The sequence below is a fragment of the Doryrhamphus excisus genome, chromosome 8, assembly GCF_030265055.1.
Source record: "Doryrhamphus excisus isolate RoL2022-K1 chromosome 8, RoL_Dexc_1.0, whole genome shotgun sequence".
Taxonomy (NCBI): domain Eukaryota; kingdom Metazoa; phylum Chordata; class Actinopteri; order Syngnathiformes; family Syngnathidae; genus Doryrhamphus; species Doryrhamphus excisus.
Window position 1 is genome coordinate 13,810,267 of NC_080473.1, and position 24,907 is coordinate 13,835,173.

At 41.3% G+C, this 24,907-nt stretch overlaps 1 protein-coding gene across 8 annotated transcripts; it reads left to right on the plus strand.

The window, feature by feature from the left end:
* The first annotated feature begins 218 nt into the window (after positions 1-218).
* Positions 219-24,790, plus strand: trip12 (thyroid hormone receptor interactor 12). 8 transcript variants are annotated; one of them, XM_058080949.1, is made up of 42 exons: positions 219-375; positions 2,789-2,935; positions 4,346-4,471; positions 4,620-5,401; positions 8,075-8,180; positions 8,768-8,904; positions 9,013-9,096; positions 9,188-9,283; positions 10,379-10,530; positions 10,611-10,646; positions 10,729-10,824; positions 10,920-11,012; positions 11,098-11,259; positions 11,541-11,609; positions 11,708-11,873; positions 12,082-12,199; positions 12,284-12,440; positions 12,604-12,757; positions 12,897-13,125; positions 13,256-13,374; positions 13,917-14,124; positions 14,841-14,941; positions 15,231-15,405; positions 15,498-15,639; positions 15,724-15,915; positions 16,107-16,258; positions 16,353-16,510; positions 16,632-16,705; positions 16,789-16,988; positions 17,188-17,315; positions 17,441-17,592; positions 17,735-17,877; positions 17,965-18,121; positions 18,205-18,303; positions 18,385-18,499; positions 18,927-19,081; positions 19,347-19,511; positions 19,649-19,813; positions 20,084-20,197; positions 23,006-23,100; positions 23,177-23,280; positions 23,372-24,790. In XM_058080949.1, the coding sequence occupies exons 2-42, from the start codon at positions 2,838-2,840 to the stop codon at positions 23,566-23,568; spliced, it is 6,171 nt and encodes a 2,056-aa protein (XP_057936932.1). In that variant the 5' UTR covers positions 219-375; positions 2,789-2,837; the 3' UTR covers positions 23,569-24,790. The 8 variants fall into 8 exon arrangements, with proteins under 8 accessions (XP_057936932.1, XP_057936936.1, XP_057936938.1 ...); XM_058080953.1 differs by having other exon boundaries at positions 14,844-14,941; XM_058080955.1 differs by having other exon boundaries at positions 12,685-12,757.
* The last annotated feature ends 117 nt before the right edge of the window (positions 24,791-24,907 follow it).

Sequence of the window (24,907 nt, forward strand, 5' to 3'; positions counted from 1 at the left end):
GTTTCAATGTTTTTTGTTTTTTTTAAAGACTACTTTGTTATTGTCTTGAAAACGTTTTCTAATAAAGTTAAATAGGTCACATTCAAATAACAACCTGCTTGGACATGAGATTAACATTGACTCACTATGCTCTTTTTGTGCAATTGCAGGGCAAATAATATGTTTTAAATAGACTTTTAAGTCCAATATGAGTTTCATACACTCAGGCCGGAAGCTAAACTCAGAAGAAACTAGTCCCTGCGCGGAGGAAGCCGGCGGATGTATATCACAGTTGCAGGCCGCTCAGCTGATGTGAAACTAGCATCCAGGGCTAGTAGAGAGAGAAAAGAGGAGCTGGTGCACTGTCTGTTACAACTACAACACTGGAAGAAATAGGTAACAGCATTAACACTAAATGCATCATTTTTCCACTGACACTTAGCGCAACAGCTTTAAGACCTTTTGAGAGTATCTGTAATTGAAATAGATTATGGAAATAATGAGGTAGTCTTTGGTTTATGGTCTCGAATCCCGTCTCTGCTTCCCTGTTTTTTGTGTCTAAAAGGTATCAAGAGGCCATTTCATTTTTGCTAGCTTACGTGAACGTGCTAGCTCCCAACGAGAAAGCGAGCTTGTACATTTATTATTAGGTCATTATGACACGTTTTCCCAAATACATCGTTTGATTGCTACACTTTCTTAGAAAATCCCGTTGCCATCTCATCGAGCTGACAAAAAAGCAAGCTAGCGATAACAAGGCAGGCTAATATAGATTAGCTTGTGTGCCCACTGTTAGCGGGCAGCTATATCGCTCTTGTTTGATTTGTCAATGTGCAGCGACCGTACACGACTGTCCTATCGCAGCTAATTTTGGACTTGAGGTCAGTATTTTCGTTTTAACAGCCATCCCAACCGGTGGCAATCGATAACAGAGGTATGGTTAGCTAAGCCCCGATGTTTATGTCAGACAGTAAACAAATTGACAACATTTGCTATCGTGTCTAGCTAGGCTAGCGTTAGCTTGCGAATAATGCGTTTACAATCTCGTCGACAGTTCTAGGGTGCTTAAATGTTATGTTTGGCGTCCGGTGGCAATTCGCACTGTGTTTAAATACAAGATGTGTTAGTTACAGTGTTGACACGTTGCGTCTTAGTCCAATTTATATGTTCCTCTGAAACATTAAAGACAAACGCGAGTTGGCGTCACTGAGAGTAGGGCATTGGCCTTCTGTCAGCTCGGAAAACATCAGTGATCCTTAGCTTGCTAACGTTAGTTAGCCATACTTGTGAGTTTTACATTCGCATTGTCACCAGTGAACGATATGGTGGGTATAGCTTTTCTCTCGGTTTGTTTTCCGTGGTAGTAACTTAGCATGTGAGCTAACTTGGGCTACAGTTCTGTATATGTTATAGTTGTCAGCTGCATCACACAGACTAGATTTGTGATGGCAGCCAATATAACAAGTTAGCTCTGGTTTGTTTGCAGCTTGCTAGCAAGCTAACTGTATGTCATTAACTCGCATTTGATGCTGCCGTGTTCGATATGTAACGCTACCTAATGTTTGTTGATCGACGTTGTGTCCTGTCTTTTATATAATTTATAAATATAACCTTTCCTGGCAACAACAAGGTCGGTATTCACATTTGTAAGCGAGTTTAGTTTTGAGAGCTACAGCTTAAAAGGTGACATACAGGTACGCCAACTACGCATTTCCATATACCCATTGCTTCGTTAGCTGCTCTAATTTAGGCGGAAGAAACGTTAGCCTTTTAGCGATGTGTCGTAGTGATGGCTACAATTCAATGCTTAACCCGGTTCGCTTTGGGATATGTGTGTGTTTCTTGTGTACATACGAAAGAGACAAAAGCCAGTGGCAAATGTAAGTCACTAGCTAAACATGCTAGGCGGTGACTGTGGACAAGTACGTCAGAAACACACAGGCCTCGGTTTTCAGGATTTGAACAGTATACTCGCTTGAGTTTCACGAATAGCGCATAGATACTTTATTAATCTCCAAGAGGAATCCCCGTGTATATTTATTAACTCGTTCATCTAATTAGTACTGCCGATGTTCCCTGCTGCCGACAAGTTGACAAATGTCAGAAAAGCTGAAGCATAAACGACCAGGATGTACTAAAGCCTGTCAGCTTAATAATTATGGTGTCCTTTTATACTATGATTTGTGCCATTAAAAAAAAAAAAAAAGCCTTTATTTAATGGAATGTGTCCTAACAGAGGCTATTGAAGCTGTGATTAAAGTTGTCTTTGTGAATCAGTTGATTTAATCATCAGCAGCCTGTATCACTTTGAATGCATAGAACCCCCTTAGAGGCTAATGTAATATATTTGGAAATTTATCTGAATGACATCATGTTTTGTTGTGGAAGCATTTTGTGGCAGTAATGTTTGAAATGTCAAGTTTATATTTGTTGGCTGTGCTAAGAAGTACAAATGGCTGCAATGGAATACAATACAAAAGCAATGTCTGCAGCATTAGACTCTATTATCAGTGAGTCTTGTATCTTAAACAAGAATAATAACTGCTGGCATGCAAATTAACTGCAGTTTAAAATGTAAAGTTCGGCACTACTGAAAGATGAACGTGACAGTTTTTTTATGTTATGGATCCTCAAAAGAAAACAGAATGCCCTTCCAGTGGATAGATCAAAACTATCGCTTGGTTTGTCTTCTGAATCTATAAATATATGTGTATATATAAATAATTAATATTTGTATCCCTGTGTCCAGTGTCGTGTTATGTCTCCCTTGTGTGTTAATTATTTGCCCAATCCCTTTCTTTGGTTACAGTGAATGGTAGTGTCTAGAAAGGGTATGTCCCTTCAGGAGAGAGGTGCCAATGTCCAACCGGCCTAATTCCAATCCAGGGGGGTCACTGCGCCGTTCACAGAGGAACACTGCTGCGGCCCAGCCACAAGACCACACAGTCGCAGGAAGGTCAGTGGGTCCACGGTATCGCCATTTTAACAGATTTGCATAAGTACAGTGGAACCTTCAAGGACAAATAGTCTGTTTGGGAACGATGCTTGATCTAGGAAATAATGGGAATTAAAATAATTAGGACCGGGGTGACTAAACTGCCATCATAAAACCAGACATTGACTGAACTGATATAGTTTTATGTTGCACTTTAATATTCTAAAGTGTCGTGCAAATGTAATAATAAGCTAACCACTGGTAACTGTATGATAAAACACTTAAATTACCAAAGCATGACACAGGCATTATTCCACTCACCCGTGTATTAGTCCCATCCAAATCATAGAGACTCGCTGAAGTCGTACAGTTTTGAGTCTATTTACCACGCAAATTGCGGTTTACAGGTGGTCCTCGGGTTTGTGGTTACATATGCCCTCCCATAAATTAATTCAATATTGGTCCATAAACACACTCATTGCTCCAGAACTAGTTACAGCATGGGGGACCGTATTGTAACATCTACACAGGCTTCATAAGGATGATGGTGGTCAATCATCTCTTTATTGCAAAAACAAAACATGCTGCAATCGGTGAACCACACCAAAACATCAGCAAACTCAACTGTCCCATCCACCCGCAGCCACACACAGTCTTGATTTAATTACAGTTTCTTGTATTTAGTGTTTTATTACTGTGTATTATGACCTTCATGCGTTCTGTGTACAGTGTGAGGGACTTTGTAGCTAATTTAGGTGTACAATCCGACTTGGACCAAATCGTAACTTGTACCAGTGATTCTCAGTTATTTTCTGTCATGCCCCCAAAATGTTTGCACACCTCCCGGGTTAGAAATACAATCGAGAAACTGTGCAGTGTACTTGCCGAACTTGAAACTGAAATCAGCAAAATCCAACAAAATGGAGAGCAGCGAAGCATACGGGCGTATTGAGGAGTCAAATTGTATGCCGAGTATTATTACATGTTGGCAGGTCTACACTAATATTGACAGTCCGCCCTGCGTCACAACACCCCGCCCCTGACAGTTCACCTATTTGAGAAGGACTGACTTGCGTCATAATCTAGGAACAAAACTCATACGTAACCCGAGGACCACATGTATATCATTCCTATAGAGTTTGCAAAAACACACCCTAGTCAATCGTTTGAGTTGAACTGAGGTTGCAAGATGGATGCACGGTGGCTGTATGTACTCTTTATGATGTGACTGTATTAAGGGGCATTCGGAAGCAGAGGTTCCACTGTATCCACGACTCCAAGTGTGACTGTAATTTTAACGTGGTCACGTCTATGCAGAGGTGCTAACGAGCCCTCAGGCAGTCAAACATAAATGAGTCTTGATTACATTTCTCTTGTGGATTAACAAACAACCCACACTGTTCCTTGCTCTTTAATTTTCCAACCTCACAGGTTGCAGTCAGAGCAGGTAAAACAAAAAGCAAATTCCCCACCTGAAAGTAGAAGACCTATTTCTAAGGCTTCCAAAGCCACAACCAGCTCAGCCACTGGCCAGTCCAGAGGGCACAGCTCAAGAAGGTACCCCTCCTCTCTACCTAGCTTGCTTTGACTGTATTTTTATGTAGGGTTTGTACTTGAGTTCACATTTTGTTTTTAATCAGAGTGTACTTCATTTATGTGCGTGTGTAGTTCCCTCGATCATGTTTTTTTTCCTTCCCCCCTGCAGAAGTGGACTTGCTCTGTCTGTGGCATCGTTTGTACTGCAAGACGACCCGGAGGCCGCAGGGACATCAGAACAAGAACGACCAAGCCACCAGTCAAAGAGTGAAGGCACCCGAGGCCTGAAGCGAAGTGAAGCTCCTGACCAAATTAGCACCTTAGGACCAGCACCAACAAAAAAACCCAGATCGCACTCATTGCCCAGAGATAATACCTCAGAGACCAAGAAAGGTCCGGCTAAGAAGAGATCACTTCCCTCAGAACCACCTGCATCGTCAGGTCGAGGACAGACCAAGAAAAGAGGGGCCGTTGCGGCCTCACCGGTCCAGAAACGGAAGAAAGCGGACTCTCTCCCTGGTCTCAGTAGCACCGCTGTGCCCCTCCCCAACCGTACAGAGAGCAGAACTGCTAAACCCACCAAGCTGGCGTCTAAATCAGCCGCCTCAGCCAAAGCTGGGTGTAGCAACGTGACAGACTCCTCCTCTTCTGCATCGACTTCCTCCTCCTCTTCCACTACAGGCACAAACAGTGCTACCACGGTGGGTGCCAGAGTCAAACAAGGGAAAGACCAGACTAAGGCACGCCGTTCTCGCTCCGCCTCAAGCCCCTCCCCTCGCCGTAGTACCCTTGACAAGGAGCAGGCTAAATCTGCTAGCTCTTCAAAGTTTGAGTGGGCGACACGCTTCAATCCAAAAGTGAACCTGCCAAAACCCAAACTGTCTCTGCCTGGATCCTCCAAAACTGAGACCTCCAAACCAGGGCCGTCAGGATTACAAGCTAAACTAGCAAGTGAGTCACTAACCGTGTATTGATTTTCGCTGTTCAGTATTGACATACCCGTTATAAAGCACAACGATTTTCAGTTTGCATAATGTAACAAATAGCTTGTTTTGCATTTCAGAGCCCCGTAAGTAACTGTGCTGTAGAACCCACCATAACGTAGGCAGGCAGAGCCAACCTGTCTGAGCACAACCTGAAAGGGACCATTTTTAGTATGTCCCGTTGGGGTACATTAGCGAGTGGATGTGTAGGGTCTGCGCAGATACCTGCAATAAGTTTAATCATTCACAGTTCACTAGTTTGGATTGTCCATGTGCTGGAAACCGTAGATAATTTAATGAAAGTGGTACTAATTGATAAGTATTAGCTATAGTTAAGAGCTATAGCTAATATAGACTTTGAATAAAGAATAAACACTGAACAGCCAGACTCGGGCGTGGACAACCATCTGCTTTGACCAGTCAGGTTGATTTGCAATAAGACAATAAGATAAATGGCGTGTTAACAAGAATAACACTATGCAACTTGGAAAGATGACCAATTATTCCAATAATTATCTGTTGATAGTTATGCTAATATTGGCCATAGTCGAAGCTGTGTTATGATTTCAATGCTTGATGCAGAAGTACATGCTATAAAGGAAAGACAGGATGTGTTACGTACATGACCGGAATATAATAGTAGGAAAGGATGGTCTGCAGACAAACATCTGACAGTTGTCACACTGAACTTCTAATTCAGACCAATTCAGTTCCTGAAATGCCATGTAAATGTTCTAATATCCCTAGTGATTTTATAAAAGGGCATAGTAAGTTGGTACATAGAGACCTTTATTATCTTTGTTGAACTACTTTCTTTGTAGTGATAAAAAGTTAAACATTTTTTTTGTCATGAAATGGATCCCATTATGCAGACTGTACTTTTGATGATGATATAGACCTCTGCTATTCGCAGGGGTTAAATTCCCAAGACCAACCCGAGAAGGGGGAAATGATGCAGACATTTTTTTTTGCACATCTCATCCCAAACCCTCCTGCTAGCTTGATGTTGCCGTTCTCCAATTTCAGATCAACATTTACCATAAATGTGACTGCTGAGTTGCCATTGTTCACTCTTGACAGAAGCTAACAAGCTAAATGCTAACAACAATCCTAAATATGCCTCAAACACTTGATTAAACACAATTTCAACAACATAAGATTTTATGTTAACTTATGTTTACCTCGCTACAACTTGTGAGGCCGAAAGGCACCAAAAATGTGTAAATGCTAAAGCTGAGGCCATACACACATTGGGTGCTGCCGCCATTATCTTTAGGTCAGTCATGTATATGTATGCTATGTAGGCTATAATGTGTTTTAACGTATGTGTTATGCTTTACAATTCCGTATTTATAAATTATCAACTGTCAACTTGAGGGCACATGTATGACCACCTAACATGAGAAAAGTTAACACCTCCCTCACTTGTTTGCACCATTTTTTTCAGTTTCAGTGTATATGACCACTTAAACGAGGGCAGCTTTATGAGAAAAAAGATTTAAAATAAAAATAATATGGCTGGGACTACACATCCTGAAATAAAGAATGGCACTGTACCAAGTATCACAGTCGGTCAAATACGGACACCACAGTTAGCCCTGTATCTAGCATATCTATGCTTGTGTTGCTAACATTGTTGTCCTCCCCCCTCCTTATTGTTGCGTTGTTGTATCTAATACATGACCTATATTACTTTTCATTAGTGCACATTTACAGTGTGTATATATAAGAAGTGCATAATTGCCCTGGGAGCCATGCACTTTGTCAGCGACAGGCATGGACAAACAATGCTCATTTGCATTACAAACAGTTTTTGGGCAACACACCTCTGGGAACTACCCAGAGAACTGTACAACTGTAGTTAATTCCAACCCCCCCGACCAAAATTCACAGTAGTTTGGTCCAGCATTAAGTCATCCATTTAATCCTTCAGCAAAAACATTGACGTATACCAGCTGTTAAAATTATTGTAGGGTCACTGTTCTTGGTAAGGGATAGGCTAGATACTGAGGCGTCCTTTGTGGCCTGGGCTCTGGGCCCAAAAAGAGAGACTCCTCCTCCTAAGTTGGCTTGGTTATCAACCTGTCAGCTGACTCGAGAGTTATGTTTGTAGACCGGCGGAGATACTTCTGTTTGGAAGAAAGAACTGCAGCTCTCTCAGTATTTGTTTAGCTTCCATCATTTGATACACATAACACACATAGCTACTGTATTTAAAGCGAAAATGGTGAGTAAATCAATAAAATGTATTGCATGCCTTCCCCTACTTATGCAATGATTTGTTTTGGACCATGCCATTTTGATCATGGTGGGTTATTTTGGTGTATAATATGAGTTATTTGCAGAGGACACAAAGATGGGGCCACATATCTTTAGTTTTGTTCTTTAAATATGAAGTGTAATCTTTTTGCCGGAGTGAATTATGACTCTTAGGGCTAGCTAGAAGGGTGTCCTGTCATAGTGCCACGGTTGCTATTAATATCATCTAGCCAGTGGTACAGCTCTTGAAAGAGGCAACGCTTTGCTGCTGAAAATAATTAGATATTTTTTGCTGTGGTACCACGGATATAAGGTTGTCTTGTGTTTTAACCCCCTGCATCATGCTTCACCAGTTTTTAAGTGTCACCACTGTTCACCCAAGGTTTGAGAAAATCCACTAAAAAGCGCAGCGAGTCTCCTCCAGCAGAGCTCCCCAGCTTTCGGCGGAGCACACGCCAGAAGACCACGGGCTCCTGTGCCAGCACCAGGTATAAACCCCCCTGTCTTAAATTAGACTCTAAAAGTATTTAGAGAAATTGTAGTCTTCTGTCATCTGACTCGCTTTCTATCCAGAGGAGTTGAATTAACCGAATTTGGATCTCCTGTTGCTTCCTGAGGCTGACACATGTGTTGACTATTTGTGTGAACTAAGGCAAGGTGTACCAGACAAGTCTAGCTGAAGCAGGAAAGATTTTCTTCAGTTTTATCCTGATAAACACTCAAATGTAGAAACAAAGCTGGAATAGGCATTTAGGCTCTTTGGCAATATAACAAAGTAACAACACAGGATTACACTACCTAACCTGTTTGTGTTTTGTCTGACTTTTATGACCAAATACATGTTTTTCTACTGATTCTGTTCACCTACACCTTCTAAACATTTGGAGGACAGTCTTACCAATGTTTCCCAGGCCTTTCTTTGGAAGTAGTTTGGCTTTTTGGGCCGCTGCATTGTACATAATGAGAGAGAATTGCATCAACCGTACTCATTCAAAGCATAGTCCTGTGTCTGTCTGTGACTGTGAGAGAACCAGACTTCTGTAATTATTCTGTCTATTGATCCTGCTTATTACAGTCGGCGGGGCTCAGGCCTGGGCAAGCGTGGGGCAGCTGACGCTCGCCGACAGGAGAAAATGGCTGACTCTGACAACAACCAGGATGGGGCGAACTCGTCGGCCGCTCGCACTGATGAGGCATCGCAGGGAGCTTCAGGTACCCGTCTATCAACCGCCCAATATTTATGTGAAAGATCTAAATACACAAATGATGCCACATTGTACATTAGATCTAATTCAATATTCATCAATTATGTTGTTTCAGCTTCAAGTTCTGTTACTGGAGCAGTCGGCATGACCACCTCTGGCGAGAGTGAGTCTGATGACTCCGAAATGGGAAGGCTTCAAGGTACATTCACTCTTGATCTCATGATACTACATTGGTCATTAAATGTCTGAATAAGTATTCTTATTGTGTTTAAACTTGTGTCCCCCCCTAGCATTACTGGAGGCCAGGGGTCTTCCGCCACACCTTTTCGGGCCCCTGGGACCCCGCATGTCACAGTTGTTTCACAGGACCATAGGCAGTGGTGCCAGTAAGTTCCTTGCATCTCTCTTATGCCATGTGGACTTCTACTGCACAGCAGTGGTTCATATTGGTTCAGCTTTGGGAGTCGGTTAACTAACAAAAACAAGCTGTATTGAACACCTCAGTACAAGGGATGGTCCGGTGCATCGGTCAGTGTCATTCGATTCCAGTAAAAGAAAGTACATGATCATTGCCTTTCAAAGCCGCTTGGAGCCCTGCTATATGCTTCCTGGATGAAAAAATTTCACACTGCCAGAGCTTCACCAGACAATGATTATAAATAAATTATTGTTAGTTCCTATTGGTACATGAATCAGAATAATAAAACCTCCATCGGGTTATCACCATTTTTTTTCTTAGGAAAAAAAATGTAATTAAATGACCCAACATACTTTAAAAAAACTAATGTAATGTTTCACACATCGAAGTCTAGTTTCTACCGTTAGGAATAATACATTTTTGACCCAGTATTTCTTCTTATTCGTTGCGCTGGACCTCTACTTTCTCTCACATCTTAGAAATGGTATGACGCTAAATTTTAGTGGTTTTGAATGACAGGCCCATGACTGATTTAATTATCAGTCGGAATGAGGCACACAGACTAACAACAGAGGAGAAACTGAGTCCCAAGGTACAGATGCTAACACTAGCATGTTTGATTTAGTTTGATTCACGTTAACACATTAATGTTATTGTGAAAGTACATGCCCCTTGCCAGTTATTGATAACCACCGTGTTGTTCAGTTTAAATAAATGTCTCAAATATTAGAAAAATGAAGAAAAATATGCAATGTGGTATTGTGAAGGGATTGCACTTGCAGAATGCTGAGCAGTGAGTGCATGCCAGGGATAACGGGAGGAGGGTGAGGGAGAGGGTGGGCATTTGGGGTGAAGCCTGGTATGGTAGAAGTGGCCAAGTGCAAATGTGACGTCAAGTCTCGACTGACGAGGTGTGAGACCAGGTACCTGATTTTGCCAGAGTAAAAGTCTGAATGACCAGTAGAATCTGGCCATCCGAGTAGGAAACGTGCTGTGGAAATGAGACATCTTTTTTGGTAAGCTCTAAGCAATAGTTTTCAAATTCTGACTACCATTTGTCCAGGCTCCAAGGCACAGCAGTTACTACAAGGCCTGCAGGCCACAGGCGATGAATCCCAGCAACTCCAAGCTGCCATCGAGATGTGCCAGCTGCTTGTGATGGGCAATGAAGAAACCCTCGGTGGCTTCCCTGTCAAGAGTGTGGTGCCTGCTTTGGTGAGTTGTATTCACTTGGTTCCTCCCAAGTTTACCTGTGTGCCCAACGGCTTGTGGTTTCATTCAACTGTCTTTCACAGATTACACTGTTGCAAATGGAGCATAATTTTGACATTGTAAGTATGCTTGCCTTTAAAGAATTGTACATTTACATGTATTTTTCTTTTCATAGTTATTCAAAATTATTTATGTACACAGATGAATCATGCCTCTCGTGCACTCACGTATATGATGGAGGCCCTCCCTCGATCCTCAGCTGTGGTGGTCGATGCTATTCCCGTCTTCCTGGAGAAGGTAAGACACATGGCCCTGACTGTTCCTAATCACCCGGCAATAGGTAACGCTCACCTTTTTAGATACGCTAATATGCAATTTCACCTCGTTTGCAGCTTCAGGTCATTCAGTTTATTGACGTAGCAGAGCAGGCACTGACTGCCTTGGAGATGTTGTCAAGGCGGCACAGCAAAGCAATTTTACAGGCTGTAAGTATTGCCTTTTTACCCTTCTTGTTACTCATTCTGTCTCTTATTTGCCACAAATCAAAACTACTCGTGTCATCCCTCACAGGGCGGGCTTGCTGCCTGCCTACTTTACCTAGAATTCTTCAGCATCAATGCACAGAGGAATGCCTTGGCCATAGCAGCCAACTGCTGCCAGAGCATTACGCCAGATGAGTTCCACTTTGTTTCTGATTCCCTGCCATTGCTGACTCAGAGACTTGCACATCAGGTACTAAATCTATCATGTTTGAACATATCTAACGTGTTATCTATCAACGTTCATGCACAATTTGATTATTAAAGGAAGCAGCAGAAATACATCTATTATTCACACCAGTTGAGCACATTGTAAAATTGGCTACCGTACTACATCACTATGACAATAAAGCCACATTCTCCTCATGTGTTGCCCGTACAAAATATAAGACAAAATCTTCGACGCAGCCCTTTCATTGTACTTACAGTACTTGTTGAGTTTATAATTAATTAATTCATTTTGTTTTCCTCTAGGATAAAAAATCAGTCGAGAGCACTTGTCTCTGTTTTGCCAGACTGGTGGACAATTTTCAGCATGAAGAGGTTTGGTCATTTTTTATTATTGCGATCTGAGACTTACCATGTTATTATTTTTATTATTGGTTGGCTTCACAGTTAATTTGTGTGTTTTGACTTAACAGAACCTGCTGCAAGAAGTGGCATCACGGGACCTTTTGACCAACATTCAGCAGCTGCTGGTAGTGACCCCTCCTATACTTAGCTCTGGGATGTTCATCATGGTTGTGCGCATGTTTTCCCTCATGTGCTCCAACTGCCCCTGCTTGGCAGTCCAGCTCATGAAACAGAGTGAGTAACCAGCGGGTCACACTCCACATACAGTAGCCATTTGGAAATCTAACAGGTCCTGCATGCTCACATTACGAAAACTGTCTGGTCTCATTTTCTTCTATTAGAAGAGCCGTGGTTCATATTATGACTTTTTTTTTCCCACCTAAAAATTATTTTATTACAGGTATTTTAACATGCTACTGACCACAGGTATCTTTTTCTTTAGACATAGCTGAAACATTGCGCTTCCTCTTGTGCGGCGCATCAAATGGCAGCTGCCAGGAGCAGATTGAACTTGTACCACGGAGTCCTCAGGAGCTGTATGAACTGACCTCCCTTATATGGTATTGCAACACAACTATCTTGACACCTTACTCTTCTCGAAGACTAACACAATCCCGCAACTATCTGAAACCTTCTTCTTCTAGTGAGCTGATGCCCTGCCTGCCTAGAGAGGGCATCTTTGCAGTTGACGTAATGCTGAAAAAGGGTAGCGCCCAGACAACGGAAGGAGTGATATGGCAATGGAGGGATGATAGAGGGCTATGGCACCCTTACAATCGCATTGACAGCCGCATTATTGAGGTATTGATTTTGTTGACGTGATTGTGAACCCCTGCTATGGTTAGAATTTTAAAGTATTGATAATTTTATTGAATGTGTATCACAAGTCCCAGATACATTTGCATTTTAAAATCAATTTCTTAATCTAATTCTGGCTGTATATGATCATTATCTTGTCCTACAGACAGCACACCAGAATGGAGAAGATGAGATCAGCTTGTCAACTCTGGGTCGTGTGTATACAATTGACTTTAACTCTATGCAGCAGATCAATGAAGACACGGGAACAGCGCGGGGTATCCAGAGGAAGCCAAACCCACTTGCAAATCCCAGCACTGGTAATATTTGTTTTGTTTCAGTTTTGAAACTGTTCAACTGCGCCCACGATAAAAGAGCAGTCATAATAGAACATCAGCAACTCGGCATTGTTTTGAAGTTTTTTGTTTATGGTGTATGATCAAGTGGCTGTATCTCCAGGGAGTCACCAGGAAGTACGGAGAGAAGATGCACGAGCCCAGCTCATGAAGGAGGACCCTGAGCTGGCTAAGTGCTTTATCAAAACTCTATTTGGCGTCTTATATGAAGTGTACAGCTCCTCTGCTGGACCTGCAGTCAGACACAAGTGCCTTAGAGCCATCCTCAGGATCATCTACTTTGCTGATGCAGAGCTGCTGAAGGATGTGCTGAGGAATCATGCAGTGTCCAGGTAATAGTCCAGGACCATTTTACAAATACATTCCAAATGTAAGATGATATAATAAAGATGCGCAAAAACAGAATTACAATAACCATTGTAATTTGAAATTAAATTAATTTTATTTTACTTTTTTTTCCAGTCACATTGCTTCCATGCTATCCAGCCAGGACCTGAAAATCGTAGTGGGTTCTCTGCAGATGGCTGAGATTCTCATGCAGAAGCTACCCGATGTCTTCAGTGTCTATTTCAGAAGAGAAGGTAGTGCACACTTTTCAGTTTGTAATTTGTCATTGTGCACACAGGAGATTCTGTTATGATAATTTTGGGCAAATATATTGTTTGACGGTATTGTAATTAAAAACATGTACATTTAATTCAAATATCTCTATTTAAAAGAGAAAAGGGATCAAAACGTTTTTAAATCAATTCAAGTATTTTTTTTAAATACGTGTTCCATTTTCATCATGTTGAAAATGGAACACGTATATAAAAAAATTTTAATTACATTTTTTTTTTCATCATGTTGAAAATGGAACACGTATTTTAAAAAAATACTTGAATTCTTTCTCGATAAATGAGTAAAATGCCGTCTACTGTGGCTTATCCTGCAACTCAAGTTATAATTTTGTTTTTAAAAAAAAAATGCAAATAAATTGAATCAAAATTGTAAAGTGGTCCTTGGGTTATGAACGAGTTCAATTCAGTTTTATCTTGCAGTATAATGTAAAGTTGGTTTCTGATACATGTAATGAAGCTGTTTAATCAGCTATATTTAATCATGCCTGTTGTACTTTCTCCAGGTGTAATGCACCAGGTTAAAAACCTGGCCGAGTCGGAGAGCTTTCTAGTCACTAGTCCCCCTAAGGTTTGCCCCAGTAGTAGTACCAGTCTTTGTACCACCACAATCAGCACTACATCCACCACAACTGCAAATAATGCAGCTCCTGACCTGGGTTCACCCAGCTTCCAGCACAGCATGGACGACTCACTGGACCTCAGTCCACAAGGGTGAGTCTTGATGGATGCTCATCATGGACTGACGTGTCTAGATGTGAAGCATGAGATGTGTGTGTGTGTGTGGCGGTTAAGTGGTTCCAGACCCGCATATCAAAAGTTTTCTGCGGATACAGTCTTTATTTTATATATTGAATATTTTCATAGTTATTGCATAGAAGACTTGTTTACAATCTTCTTAGTACTATACATTTTTTTCCACATTAGAGCCATCTTGGAATGAAATAACACCCCCAAATAAGTCACCCTTACATTCATACATTACCCAATATAGTAGATATAATGAGAAAATAAGGTATAAGACAATTCACCTTGTTGGAGGAGTAGAATTCATGGCAGGCACCAAGTGACATTGAGGCTTCAGAGGCGAGTTGTAGCTGGTTGTGGGCTATGGCCGCAACAGTAACATGTTTTTATTATGGTTATTATTTTGCCTGTTGTGAGATCATTTAAACATGCAATAAAAGCCACTTGTTGAAGTCTGGTGCTTCAGTGTTGGCCTCGCCAACAACCATATCAAACATGAAATAATTAAATATTTATAAAAAATTGTAAAAGCTCAATAATGTATTTACTTTATTTGAAAGTGTAAACAGACAATGCAGAATATTCAATATTGTTTCCTTTTATTTATTCATATATACATATGTACACATTTAAAATTTGTTTGTCACCATCTAATCTGCCGTGCCGTTGTTGACTCTTGTCAGAAGGTTAAGCGATGTCCTGAAGAGAAAGCGATTACCTAAAAGGGGGTCCAGAAGGCCCAAATACTCGCCACCAAGAGATGATGATAAAGTAGACAATCAGGGTAAGTTAATGTTGCTTTATTATTGAAGTTTTGAAAAGCTTTATTTCTTTCTCGTTATCTTTATCCCCTCTTTGTGAGAACAATCTATGACGTAATATCTTAAGGATCTTCTCATTGCTGCACTGCACACACGATAGAGGAGAAATCAAGAGAGCATAGTGCTCGTCAAAGGACTTTATAGGACATTATATTGAATATTGAAAGTGCTACATAGCTACTGTAATAATTACTCTTAATATATACTGTATTTGATGGTGTTTGATGCCTAATGTACATGTGTTCGCCACAGCTAAAAGCCCCACAAGTACTCAGTCACCCAAATCGTCCTTCTTGGCCAGTCTAAATCCAAAAACGTGGGGCAAACTGGGTGCCCAAACCAATAATGCCAACTCTGAGCCCTCACGTACAGCAGGGGTGAGTGGCCTGGCAAGGACACCTCCCAAGGACTCCATTTCCAACAACAGGTAAAAAAAACAAAACTATTTGACTTGGTATTCAGCAACGACACCCGGACTGCTGTATTTGAATGTGGGACCCGTTTCCAATATTTTGACAGAGATAAAATCAAGGCTTGGATCAAAGAACAGGCCAACAAGTTTGTGGAGCGGTACTTCAACTCTGAAAATGTGGATGGCAGCAACCCTGCACTGAATGTACTTCAGAGACTTTGCACAGCCACCGAGCAGCTCAACCTGCAGGTAAATCATACACGTTGCCTCACACTTCATCATGTTACCTACCTGCAGGTGGTTTACTCTGTGTTTTTACATCCTCTATTCCAGGTGGACGGTGGGTTGGAGTGTCTCTTGGAGATCTCCAGTATTGTGTCAGAATCCGATGTGTCCTCTTTTGAGATTCAACACAGTGGGCTGGTGAAGCAGCTCTTGCTTTACCTAACCTCCAACACAGACAGGGACTTACTTAGTCGGGACTTGCGACTAAAACGGTTCCTCCACGTCTTCACCGGCTGCCCAGTGAGAAAAGTCTACTTTAATCTTACTGCTACTTTAAACACACAGCACTTCCAAATGTGCAAATTTGAAAGTTTTGTATTGTTTAACACAAGAATATAACATTCTAACTACATGTATATAGGTCAGAAAAGTGGAAAAAGCATAATAGGTCCCCTTTTAAAAACTGTGTTTGTATGCTTTGTGGTTAACAGGTCCCAGGAATGGAACCTGTAAGTTGTCTGGACCCAACAGAAAATGCACCCTTCCTGGCACTGGTTCATAAAATGAACAGCTGCCTGAGTCAAATGGAGCAATTCCCTGTCAAAGTGCATGATTTTCCCAGTGGAAACGGCAATGGAAGCAGGTCTGTACGATTTTAAAATTATTATTTTTTTGAATCATTGTAACATTTTCTTTAACCCTGACATGGAGTTAATGCAGTAAATGTGTGTCTGAAGGGGCTCCCAGGCACTTAAGTTCTTCAACACACATCAGCTCAAGTGTCAGCTCCAGAGACACCCAGACTGCACTAATGTTAAACAGTGGAAAGGTGGCCCTGTGAAGATTGACCCTCTGGCCTTGGTGCAGGCCATTGAGAGGTACCTGGTTGTCAGAGGTTAGTAAAGATCTTTTAGGAATTGGGGACACAAGCATAATCTCAAGGTCCAGTTTTTCTTATTTCCTAACTATTTATAATATATATGTATTTTGTATTGCTTAAACTCTTTTGTGTACAGGCTATGGCCGAATCAGAGAAGAGGATGAGGACAGTGATGATGATGGTTCAGATGATGAAATAGATGAATCACTGGTATGTAGTATGCAGTATTCAAGCCACTAATGTGTTGTCATTCGAGCCTGACCGATATAACCATATTGTCATTGGTTACGCAGGCTGCCCAGTTCCTGAATTCCGGCAGTGTACGCCACAGACTACAGTTCTACATTGGCGACCACTTGCTGCCATACAACATGACAGTTTACCAGGCCGTGCGACAGTACAGTCTTCAGGCAGAAGAAGAAAGGGAGTCCACAGATGATGAGGCAAACCCACTCGGGCGAGCAGGCATCTGGACCAAAACCCACACAATATGGTAAAGAGAATGTTGTTTGCATGTGATGTGTATTAGATGTGGCTTTTTTTAATCACCATATAGCCTTCAAATCATTGTACACGGTAACTTTGTTGTATGTTACCATGTACCAATGAGCGTAGGAGGTATTATGGTTCCTCTAATAAGTCATTGGAGTGGTGTTTACAGATGTCACACAGTCTTCTGTCTCTCCTTGCAGGTATAAACCAGTGAGAGAGGATGAGGACGGCAACAAAGACACTGTGGGGGGCAAGAGGGGCAGAGCCCAGACTGCACCCACCAAAACCTCACCTCGCAACGCTAAGAAGCAGGATGAGCTGTGGCACGGTGAGGGTTCTTCATGCCTAATCTGCATGTGTCCTGTAACCTTTTTTTTTTTTTAACAGTGGCATTGTATCAATGAGCAAAGAGTTACTTGAGTTGGCAGGTAAATATAATGATGGTGTTTCCAGACGGCGTGTGTCCCAGCGTCACCAATCCTTTAGAGACATACCTCACTTCAGAGCCACCAGAGACCATAACGTTTGATGACCCATCTTTAGAGGTCAACCTGCTGCTGAGGGTCCTGCACTCGATCAGTAGATACTGGTTCTACTTGCATGACGTAAGTCCCCTATAGTATTTTTTTGGGCACATTGTAACTGTTGATTTAAGTACACATTAAGTAAACATGTACATACTCATTAAATTTAAGCATTTCTTGTGCGCTCTTACAAGCAAAACATGCTGTCATGGTGTTTTTGTAGAATGCAGTGTGTAAGGAAATCATCCCCACCAGTGAGTTCATTAACAGTAAGCTGACAGCCAAAGCCAATCGTCAGCTCCAAGACCCGCTCGTTATTATGACAGGAAACATACCAACTTGGCTCATCGAGCTCGGAAAGACTTGGTAAATATGAGAGTATACATTATTAGTATGAAGGTAGTTAAAAAAGTGATATCTGATCATTTGTTCCATGTTGTGTTCCCTCTACAGTCCTTTCTTCTTCCCCTTTGACACCCGGCAAATGTTGTTCTATGTAACTGCCTTCGACCGTGACAGAGCCATGCAGCGCTTACTCGACACAAACCCTGAGATTAACCAATCAGATTCTCAGGACAGCCGAGTCGCACCACGTCTTGATAGGAAAAAGGTGTGGTACATTGCAAGTTTTATTTAATTTTTTTTTTTTTTATCATTCCAACTTTTTAAATATTTAATATTTTGTGTTTTCAGAGGACAATAAACAGAGATGAGCTGCTCAAACAGGCCGAGTCTGTGATGCAGGACCTTGGTAGTTCACGGGCAATGTTGGAGATTCAGTATGAGAACGAGGTACTTGAAATACAACATGGCTGAATAGACTCTCTTAGTTAGAGATAGATTTAGAATAACGAATAACTTCTTCTCTTCTAGGTGGGCACAGGTCTTGGTCCTACTTTGGAGTTCTATGCTTTGGTGTCTCAGGAGCTCCAGCGGGCTGACCTTGGCCTGTGGAGAGGTGAAGAGGTCACTCTGACCAATCCTAAAGGTACCATCTCACCTTTTTATCTCTTACAGTTGTCCCTTGTTTATCGTGGTTGGTGAGTAAGTGTAAGTGTAAGTGTTTTTGTATTTAGAGCATACCTGTTTGACTTTCAAAATAAATGTAAGTGTAAGTGTTTTTGTATTTAGAGCATACCTGTTTGACTTTCAAAATAAATGTTGCTATTATTGATGGTCTTAGCCTATAGTCACCTTTACACTCCTGCATGCAGTGTGAAGGTAATATAATATTGTCTCATCAGTGTAACATTACACCTACCAGAATACTGCATATAACTGGTTAATTTTATTTTTTTAAAACCACGATGTAGCGAGGGATGACTGTAATACTTTCCAGTTTAAATTAATACTACTGACTGTGCATGTGGACTATCATGGTGTTTTACTTTGCTCCTCTTTTGTACTCCTCATAGGAAGCCAAGAGGGAACAAAGTATATGTTCAGTTCCAGAGGACTATTTGCGGTTCCCTTCGGCAGGACAACCAAACCAGCTCACATAGCCAAAATCAAAATGAAGTTCCGCTTCTTAGGAAAGTTAATGGCCAAAGCCATCATGGACTTCAGACTGGTAAGGAAATAAATGATTGTGTGTGTGTGTTACTTTGGTTCTTGGGATGTCACTTTTTAACAAACCAAACTCAGTCCTTTAAAATGTGAGCCAAGACATAATTCTGTTCATTTAGCCTTACAAGTTAATTTGAGCTGAAAGGGGCAGTGTGTGAAAATTATTTTCAAAATCCATAGAAAATGTTTATCAATTGCAGTTTTATAACATTAGCTTGTACTATAGAACATATGTGCCTGCATTAAATCCTCTTATTACAATTTTATAGCTGGACCTGCCACTGGGGCTGCCATTTTATAAATGGATGTTGCGACACGAGATGTCTATAAGCTCCCATGACCTGGTAAACATCGATCCCGGTGTGGCTAAATCCATCCAGCACTTGGAGGATATTATTCGCCAGAAGAAAAGGCTTGAACAGGATCGATCACAGGTACATTTTTAAAATTTTCTAAACAAACTTTAATTTTATCTCCTGTCACAGAAGCTACTAAGCTTTCAGACAATTTCGTCGGATTATTCCTTAGTCATAAAGTATTTTTTCCAACTTTTTCATGCATTTGTGTGCAGACGAGGGAGACTTTACAGCAGGCGCTGGAGAGCCTGAACATGAACGGCTGCTCAGTGGAGGACCTGGGTTTGGACTTCACACTCCCGGGATTCCCTAACATTGAGCTGAAAAAGGGTGGAAAAGATGTGCCAGTCACGATATACAACCTGGAAGAGTATCTGAGGGTACGTCATTACTATTCCTTTCATTTTGTGGCGTGCTTTTATCAATGCATGGGAAAGAATAAAATAAGTTTGACATTTGGAAAGAAATGTTGTGAACAGAAATGCAATGACCTTGGCTGCGAATAAATGTGTTCCTGCTCCTAAAACTGCTTACCACAGGACACAGGAATGTGACATTCACATTCAGTTTTTGCAACATTTTGTGATTTATACGTTATATTACTGTATTTAAATATGCCCCAATGTTGCCTTTTTGTCTCCTGCTACTAGTTGGTGGTGTACTGGACTCTAAATGAAGGTGTATCAAGACAGTTTGAATCTTTTAGGGAAGGCTTTGAATCAGTCTTCCCCCTACATCACCTGCAGTATTTCTACCCAGAAGAGGTAAGCAGATTATAGATCAATGTTTGTCATTGCACACTGTACACCAGGGGTCTCAAACTCAATTTACCCGGGGGCCACTGGAGCTAGGGTCTGGGCGAGGCTGGGCCGCATTTATTAAAAACAGAAAAATGAATAAACTTTGCTTTGGTTCCGATTTTCTACAAGAAAAGCTCTGATAAAACATTCCACTGTTCTCTTAATTTTTATTTTTCTACACAAAATAAGATGAAAAATAAACAAATCAAGAATAAAGAAAATCAATCAGTAATAAATCAGTAAATAAATAAAAACTTAAGAAACCACATATAGTTGGTGGGTAGACAAATTATTTTTTTTCAGATAAAAATGAACAAAGCATTATTAGAGCCCTGTGTAGACATGACAAAACACGACTATAGTCACATTTATACTGTTTTTATTTACAACATATTGCGCAACTGTCTTGAGACACATGCTAACTCGCAAACGAGAGAGCTAGCGACCTAAACGGTAGCCTCCAAGTTATTTCCTTTAAACTTAAATCGCCAAAAACTTACCACTTCCACACGGATAGGGAGGATAACTGTTAACAGTTATTTAACCTTTAACATGAACATTAATCAAACGTAATAATTTTTTCTGGGTACATGATACCATACAGCATCCATATCAAACTTGCGCGGGCCGCACTGACATTAAACTTTCATATCAAGGCGGGGGCCTCAAACTAGTGTCCCGCGGGCCGCATGTTTGAGACCCCTGCTCTAAATTGACTCAGAGCTTTGCTGGGGCCATAAACACCCGCATAGAGTGTTGATGCCCGGAGATACAGTAAGAATAATTTATTAAAGCTTGCTAGTGTATATTTTAATCACCTTTATTGCTTTCCACCTCCAATCAGATCTTACACTTGATGTCATCCCTGTTACTTTGCGTGCCGTGGATTATTAGAGCGCTGTAGACATGACAAAACACGACTATAGTCACATTTGTACTCTTTTTATTTACAACATATTGCGCAACTGCAGGGTCTTGAGACACATGCTAACTCGCAAACTAGAGAGCTAGCGACCTAAACGGTAGCGTAAGTTATTTCCTTTAAACTTAAATCGCCAAAAACTTACCACTTCCACACGGATAGGGAGGATAACTATTAACAGTTATTTAACCTTTAACATGAACATTAATCAAACATAATATTTTTTTCTGGATACATGATACCATACAGCATCCATATCAAACTTGCGCAGGCCGCACTAACATTAAACTTTCATATCAAGGCTGGGGCCTCAAACTAGTGTCCTGCGGGCCGCGTGGCACCCCTGCTGTACACAGTCAAACTGAGTTTGGTGGCCCCACTTCCATGTCTAGCAAACGAAAATACAGCATTCTAACTACATTTATAGGTTACAAAAGTGCAAAAAGCATAATAGGTCCCCTTTTGTAAAAAAAACCAAAAACAGTCAAAAAGCACTGATTCCTCTAATATGCAGAACTATGCAATGTGCTTGAATGCCTGATCAGTGCACAGCAGAGTGCTTGAAAGGAAGGAAGCAGACAGTTGTTCTATTAACCAATAGAGCACACAAAACGCAGTGAAGACAATAAAACGGTTCCCTGGTCGGAATCTATCTATAGTGTCCACAACTCTAAGGCTACATTCGCATTTCTGGCCAATTCTGATTTGGTTTTTTTTTTGTTTTTTGCCCATATCCTGGCACTCCCCTGTAAGACCAAGCTCCGAACCTGGGGTGACAGAGCCTTCTCCATAGTCGCCCCCCACCCTCTGGAACTCTTTGCCCCATTCACTCCGTGCTTGCCCTGACCTTCCCAGTTTCAAAAAAACACTAAAAACCCACCTATTTAAATGTGTTTTTAATGTCTAACTTTTTATACCTGACTGCTGTGCCCCTCCCCGCTTTTACTCATGTTTTTACTGTGTATTAACCAATGAATGTAGTATTTTAACGTATCTTTTACACTGTTTACTTGTTTTTATTTAACTAAATTTTTCTGTAAAGTGTCTGAGTATTTTGAAAAGCGCTATACAAATAAAATCTATTATTCTTCTTATAACCTCGGATATATCGGATTCAATTGTTCCCACTGGTTTTGTCCGATATAAGCGAAATCAGTTATATGCGTATACCGGAAAATGTCCGTTTTACGCATATATCGGATTTATATCCGGTATATGCGTAAATCAGATTTTATCCGTTATAAAAAGGCACTTCCTTGACTATGTTTCCAATGTACCTGGACGCGCAGGCAACGCTACAAACGCTGCAAATGACGTCGTATAGCGGCCTGTCACGATTCGCGAATCGGAGCGCCACGATGCGGCCATCCGATATATGCGAGGGAAATTTAATGGAAATGCATTGGAACGGGACTGGAGATTTTGTCCGAAATAGGCGAAATCCGTTATAAAAAATCCGATATATGCAATGAATTTTTATTGGAAATGCATTACAGAAAAATCGGTTCTTTTTTATCTGTCCGTTGTGAGCGAATTTCCGATATATCCGAGGTTTACTGTATTATTAGTATATGTGACTTTTATCTGATTTTTAGTGTGGGCATCATACTCTGCAATGTGATGGTAGCCTAAAAGAACAACTATCCATTCTTCACATCCCCGAATAGTTTCTTTTGGCCGTACAAAAACCGAGACATATTATGGCAATAATGGAAAACGAATACCGCTGTACATGTGGTGGTACAGTTTTTTGCATTAGTATTTTGACGAGAAAACACAATGAAATGTATTTGTGATTTCCTCATTTTTCATCTTTCATTCGGGCCTTTCTCTCTCTCCACCTTTTGCAGCTTGACCAGTTGCTGTGCGGCAGTAAATCAGAGTCGTGGGATGTCAAGACGCTGATGGAGTGCTGTCGACCGGATCATGGCTACACACACGACAGGTAAATTTCGCATTCACAACTAAGCCATGAAATGATGCAAGATGGACGTATTATAAAATACCCTCCTGCCCATCAGCCGGGCTGTGCGGTTCCTTTTTGAGGTGTTGAGCAGCTTCGATGGCGAGCAACAGAGACTATTCCTGCAGTTTGTCACAGGAAGCCCACGACTGCCTGTTGGAGGTGAGGCATCGCACGCACACACAAACACACACGCCAGCTTTTGAACGGGACATATCAGGCTAATATCCGCACACTGTGCCGTACTCTTCAGGTTTCCGCAGCCTCAATCCCCCTCTGACAATTGTGAGGAAGACATTTGAGTCGACGGAGAACCCAGACGAGTTCCTCCCTTCAGTTATGACCTGCGTCAACTACCTGAAGCTGCCTGACTACTCCAGCATAGAGATCATGCGAGAGAAACTGTTGACTGCGGCTCGAGAGGGCCAACAGTCGTTCCACCTTTCCTGATCTCTCACCATCTCACATTCAATGCCTTCTTCAGCGACTGATAAAATCATGACTTCCTTCTTATTTTATTTTTTTTTTTGTAATCACATACAGTAAGGCTACGCGTACAGCCTTCTTGGTAGAGAAGCAGCTTGCAGAAACTTTATATATTTGCTGCCCCGACTCTCAAAAAAAAAGAAAAAAAAAAACCTAGCGAGGTGTTCCACGACACAGACGTTAAAATATAAAAGAGAGTAAAAGTTATATCAGTAGTTGAGTAATGTTCAAAATGATGAAAACATTTGGGTGACATTTTAAATTGCATTGCTGTGAGATGTTTAAAAGAAAAAAAAAAAAGGGATGACTCCTCTCCAAAGTGGACAATGTCTGAGTGCAGGGGGGGCGGGGGGCGCTCTGGTGGAAACGGGAGGGTCCATCAAGCAAGCTAGGTTTACTTTAGCTCCAAAGATCATTTGTACAGACAAATTTGCAGACTTTGCTCATTCTACACATTTGATAGCATCTCCGTTTGTCTGCATTTTTCTTATGTTTCCACCCCCTCACTTCATTGTGTGTGCGTGTGTGTGTGTGTGCGTGCGTCGATTCTTGGTTCGCTTTCCCTCCTGTCGGTCTGCGCTTAAAAGTTGCGTAAACAAGAATGTGGGTAGTGATGAATGCATATTATTATCCCCTCTCATCCCTCCTTTTACCTAAGTTGAGATTGTGTTCTCTGGCCTCAGACTTCTAGAGAGTTTCAGCTCTCATGAGATGTTACCAATGTGTTGATCTGGTTCAGATGTTTTGCTCTTATTTTGATAGTGTAAACGTCTTTGTGTTGGGCCCTATTGGATTTGTAGGGTTATCTCAAGCAACCCTCAACACATAATGTAGCTGGGCACAAACTTTTGACTGGTCTGATTCGTGGCCAGACAGCATTTCAATTTCATTTATGGAGTTAATATGCAGATTCACACCCCCTTTGAGGTGAGAATGGTTGCTTTTCCTTTTTTTTTTATTTTCTATATGGTCTATTTCTTTGCTGTAGTTTTTTTTTTTTCCTTTGCACTGCTGGCTTGGAAAAAAAACAATAGTGATGTGCATCTGCAGTATGTGGCCAGTGGAGGGCGCCACTGTCTGCATTCCTGGCCCAATCGTTCATGTGCTGGTTTCTAAGATCTGCAATAATTTACTGCATCAGGTTCATGTTTTTACCTGAACATAAATAAAGTAACTGTTTGACTCATCTTTTGTCTTTCGTTGGGGAGGCCTTGCTTATGTTGCATGGAATGTATGGTTATATATGATTCAATGTACAAATTGCTAAATTGTGACCGGCTGTTGTTTCTACCAGGAAGTGGAA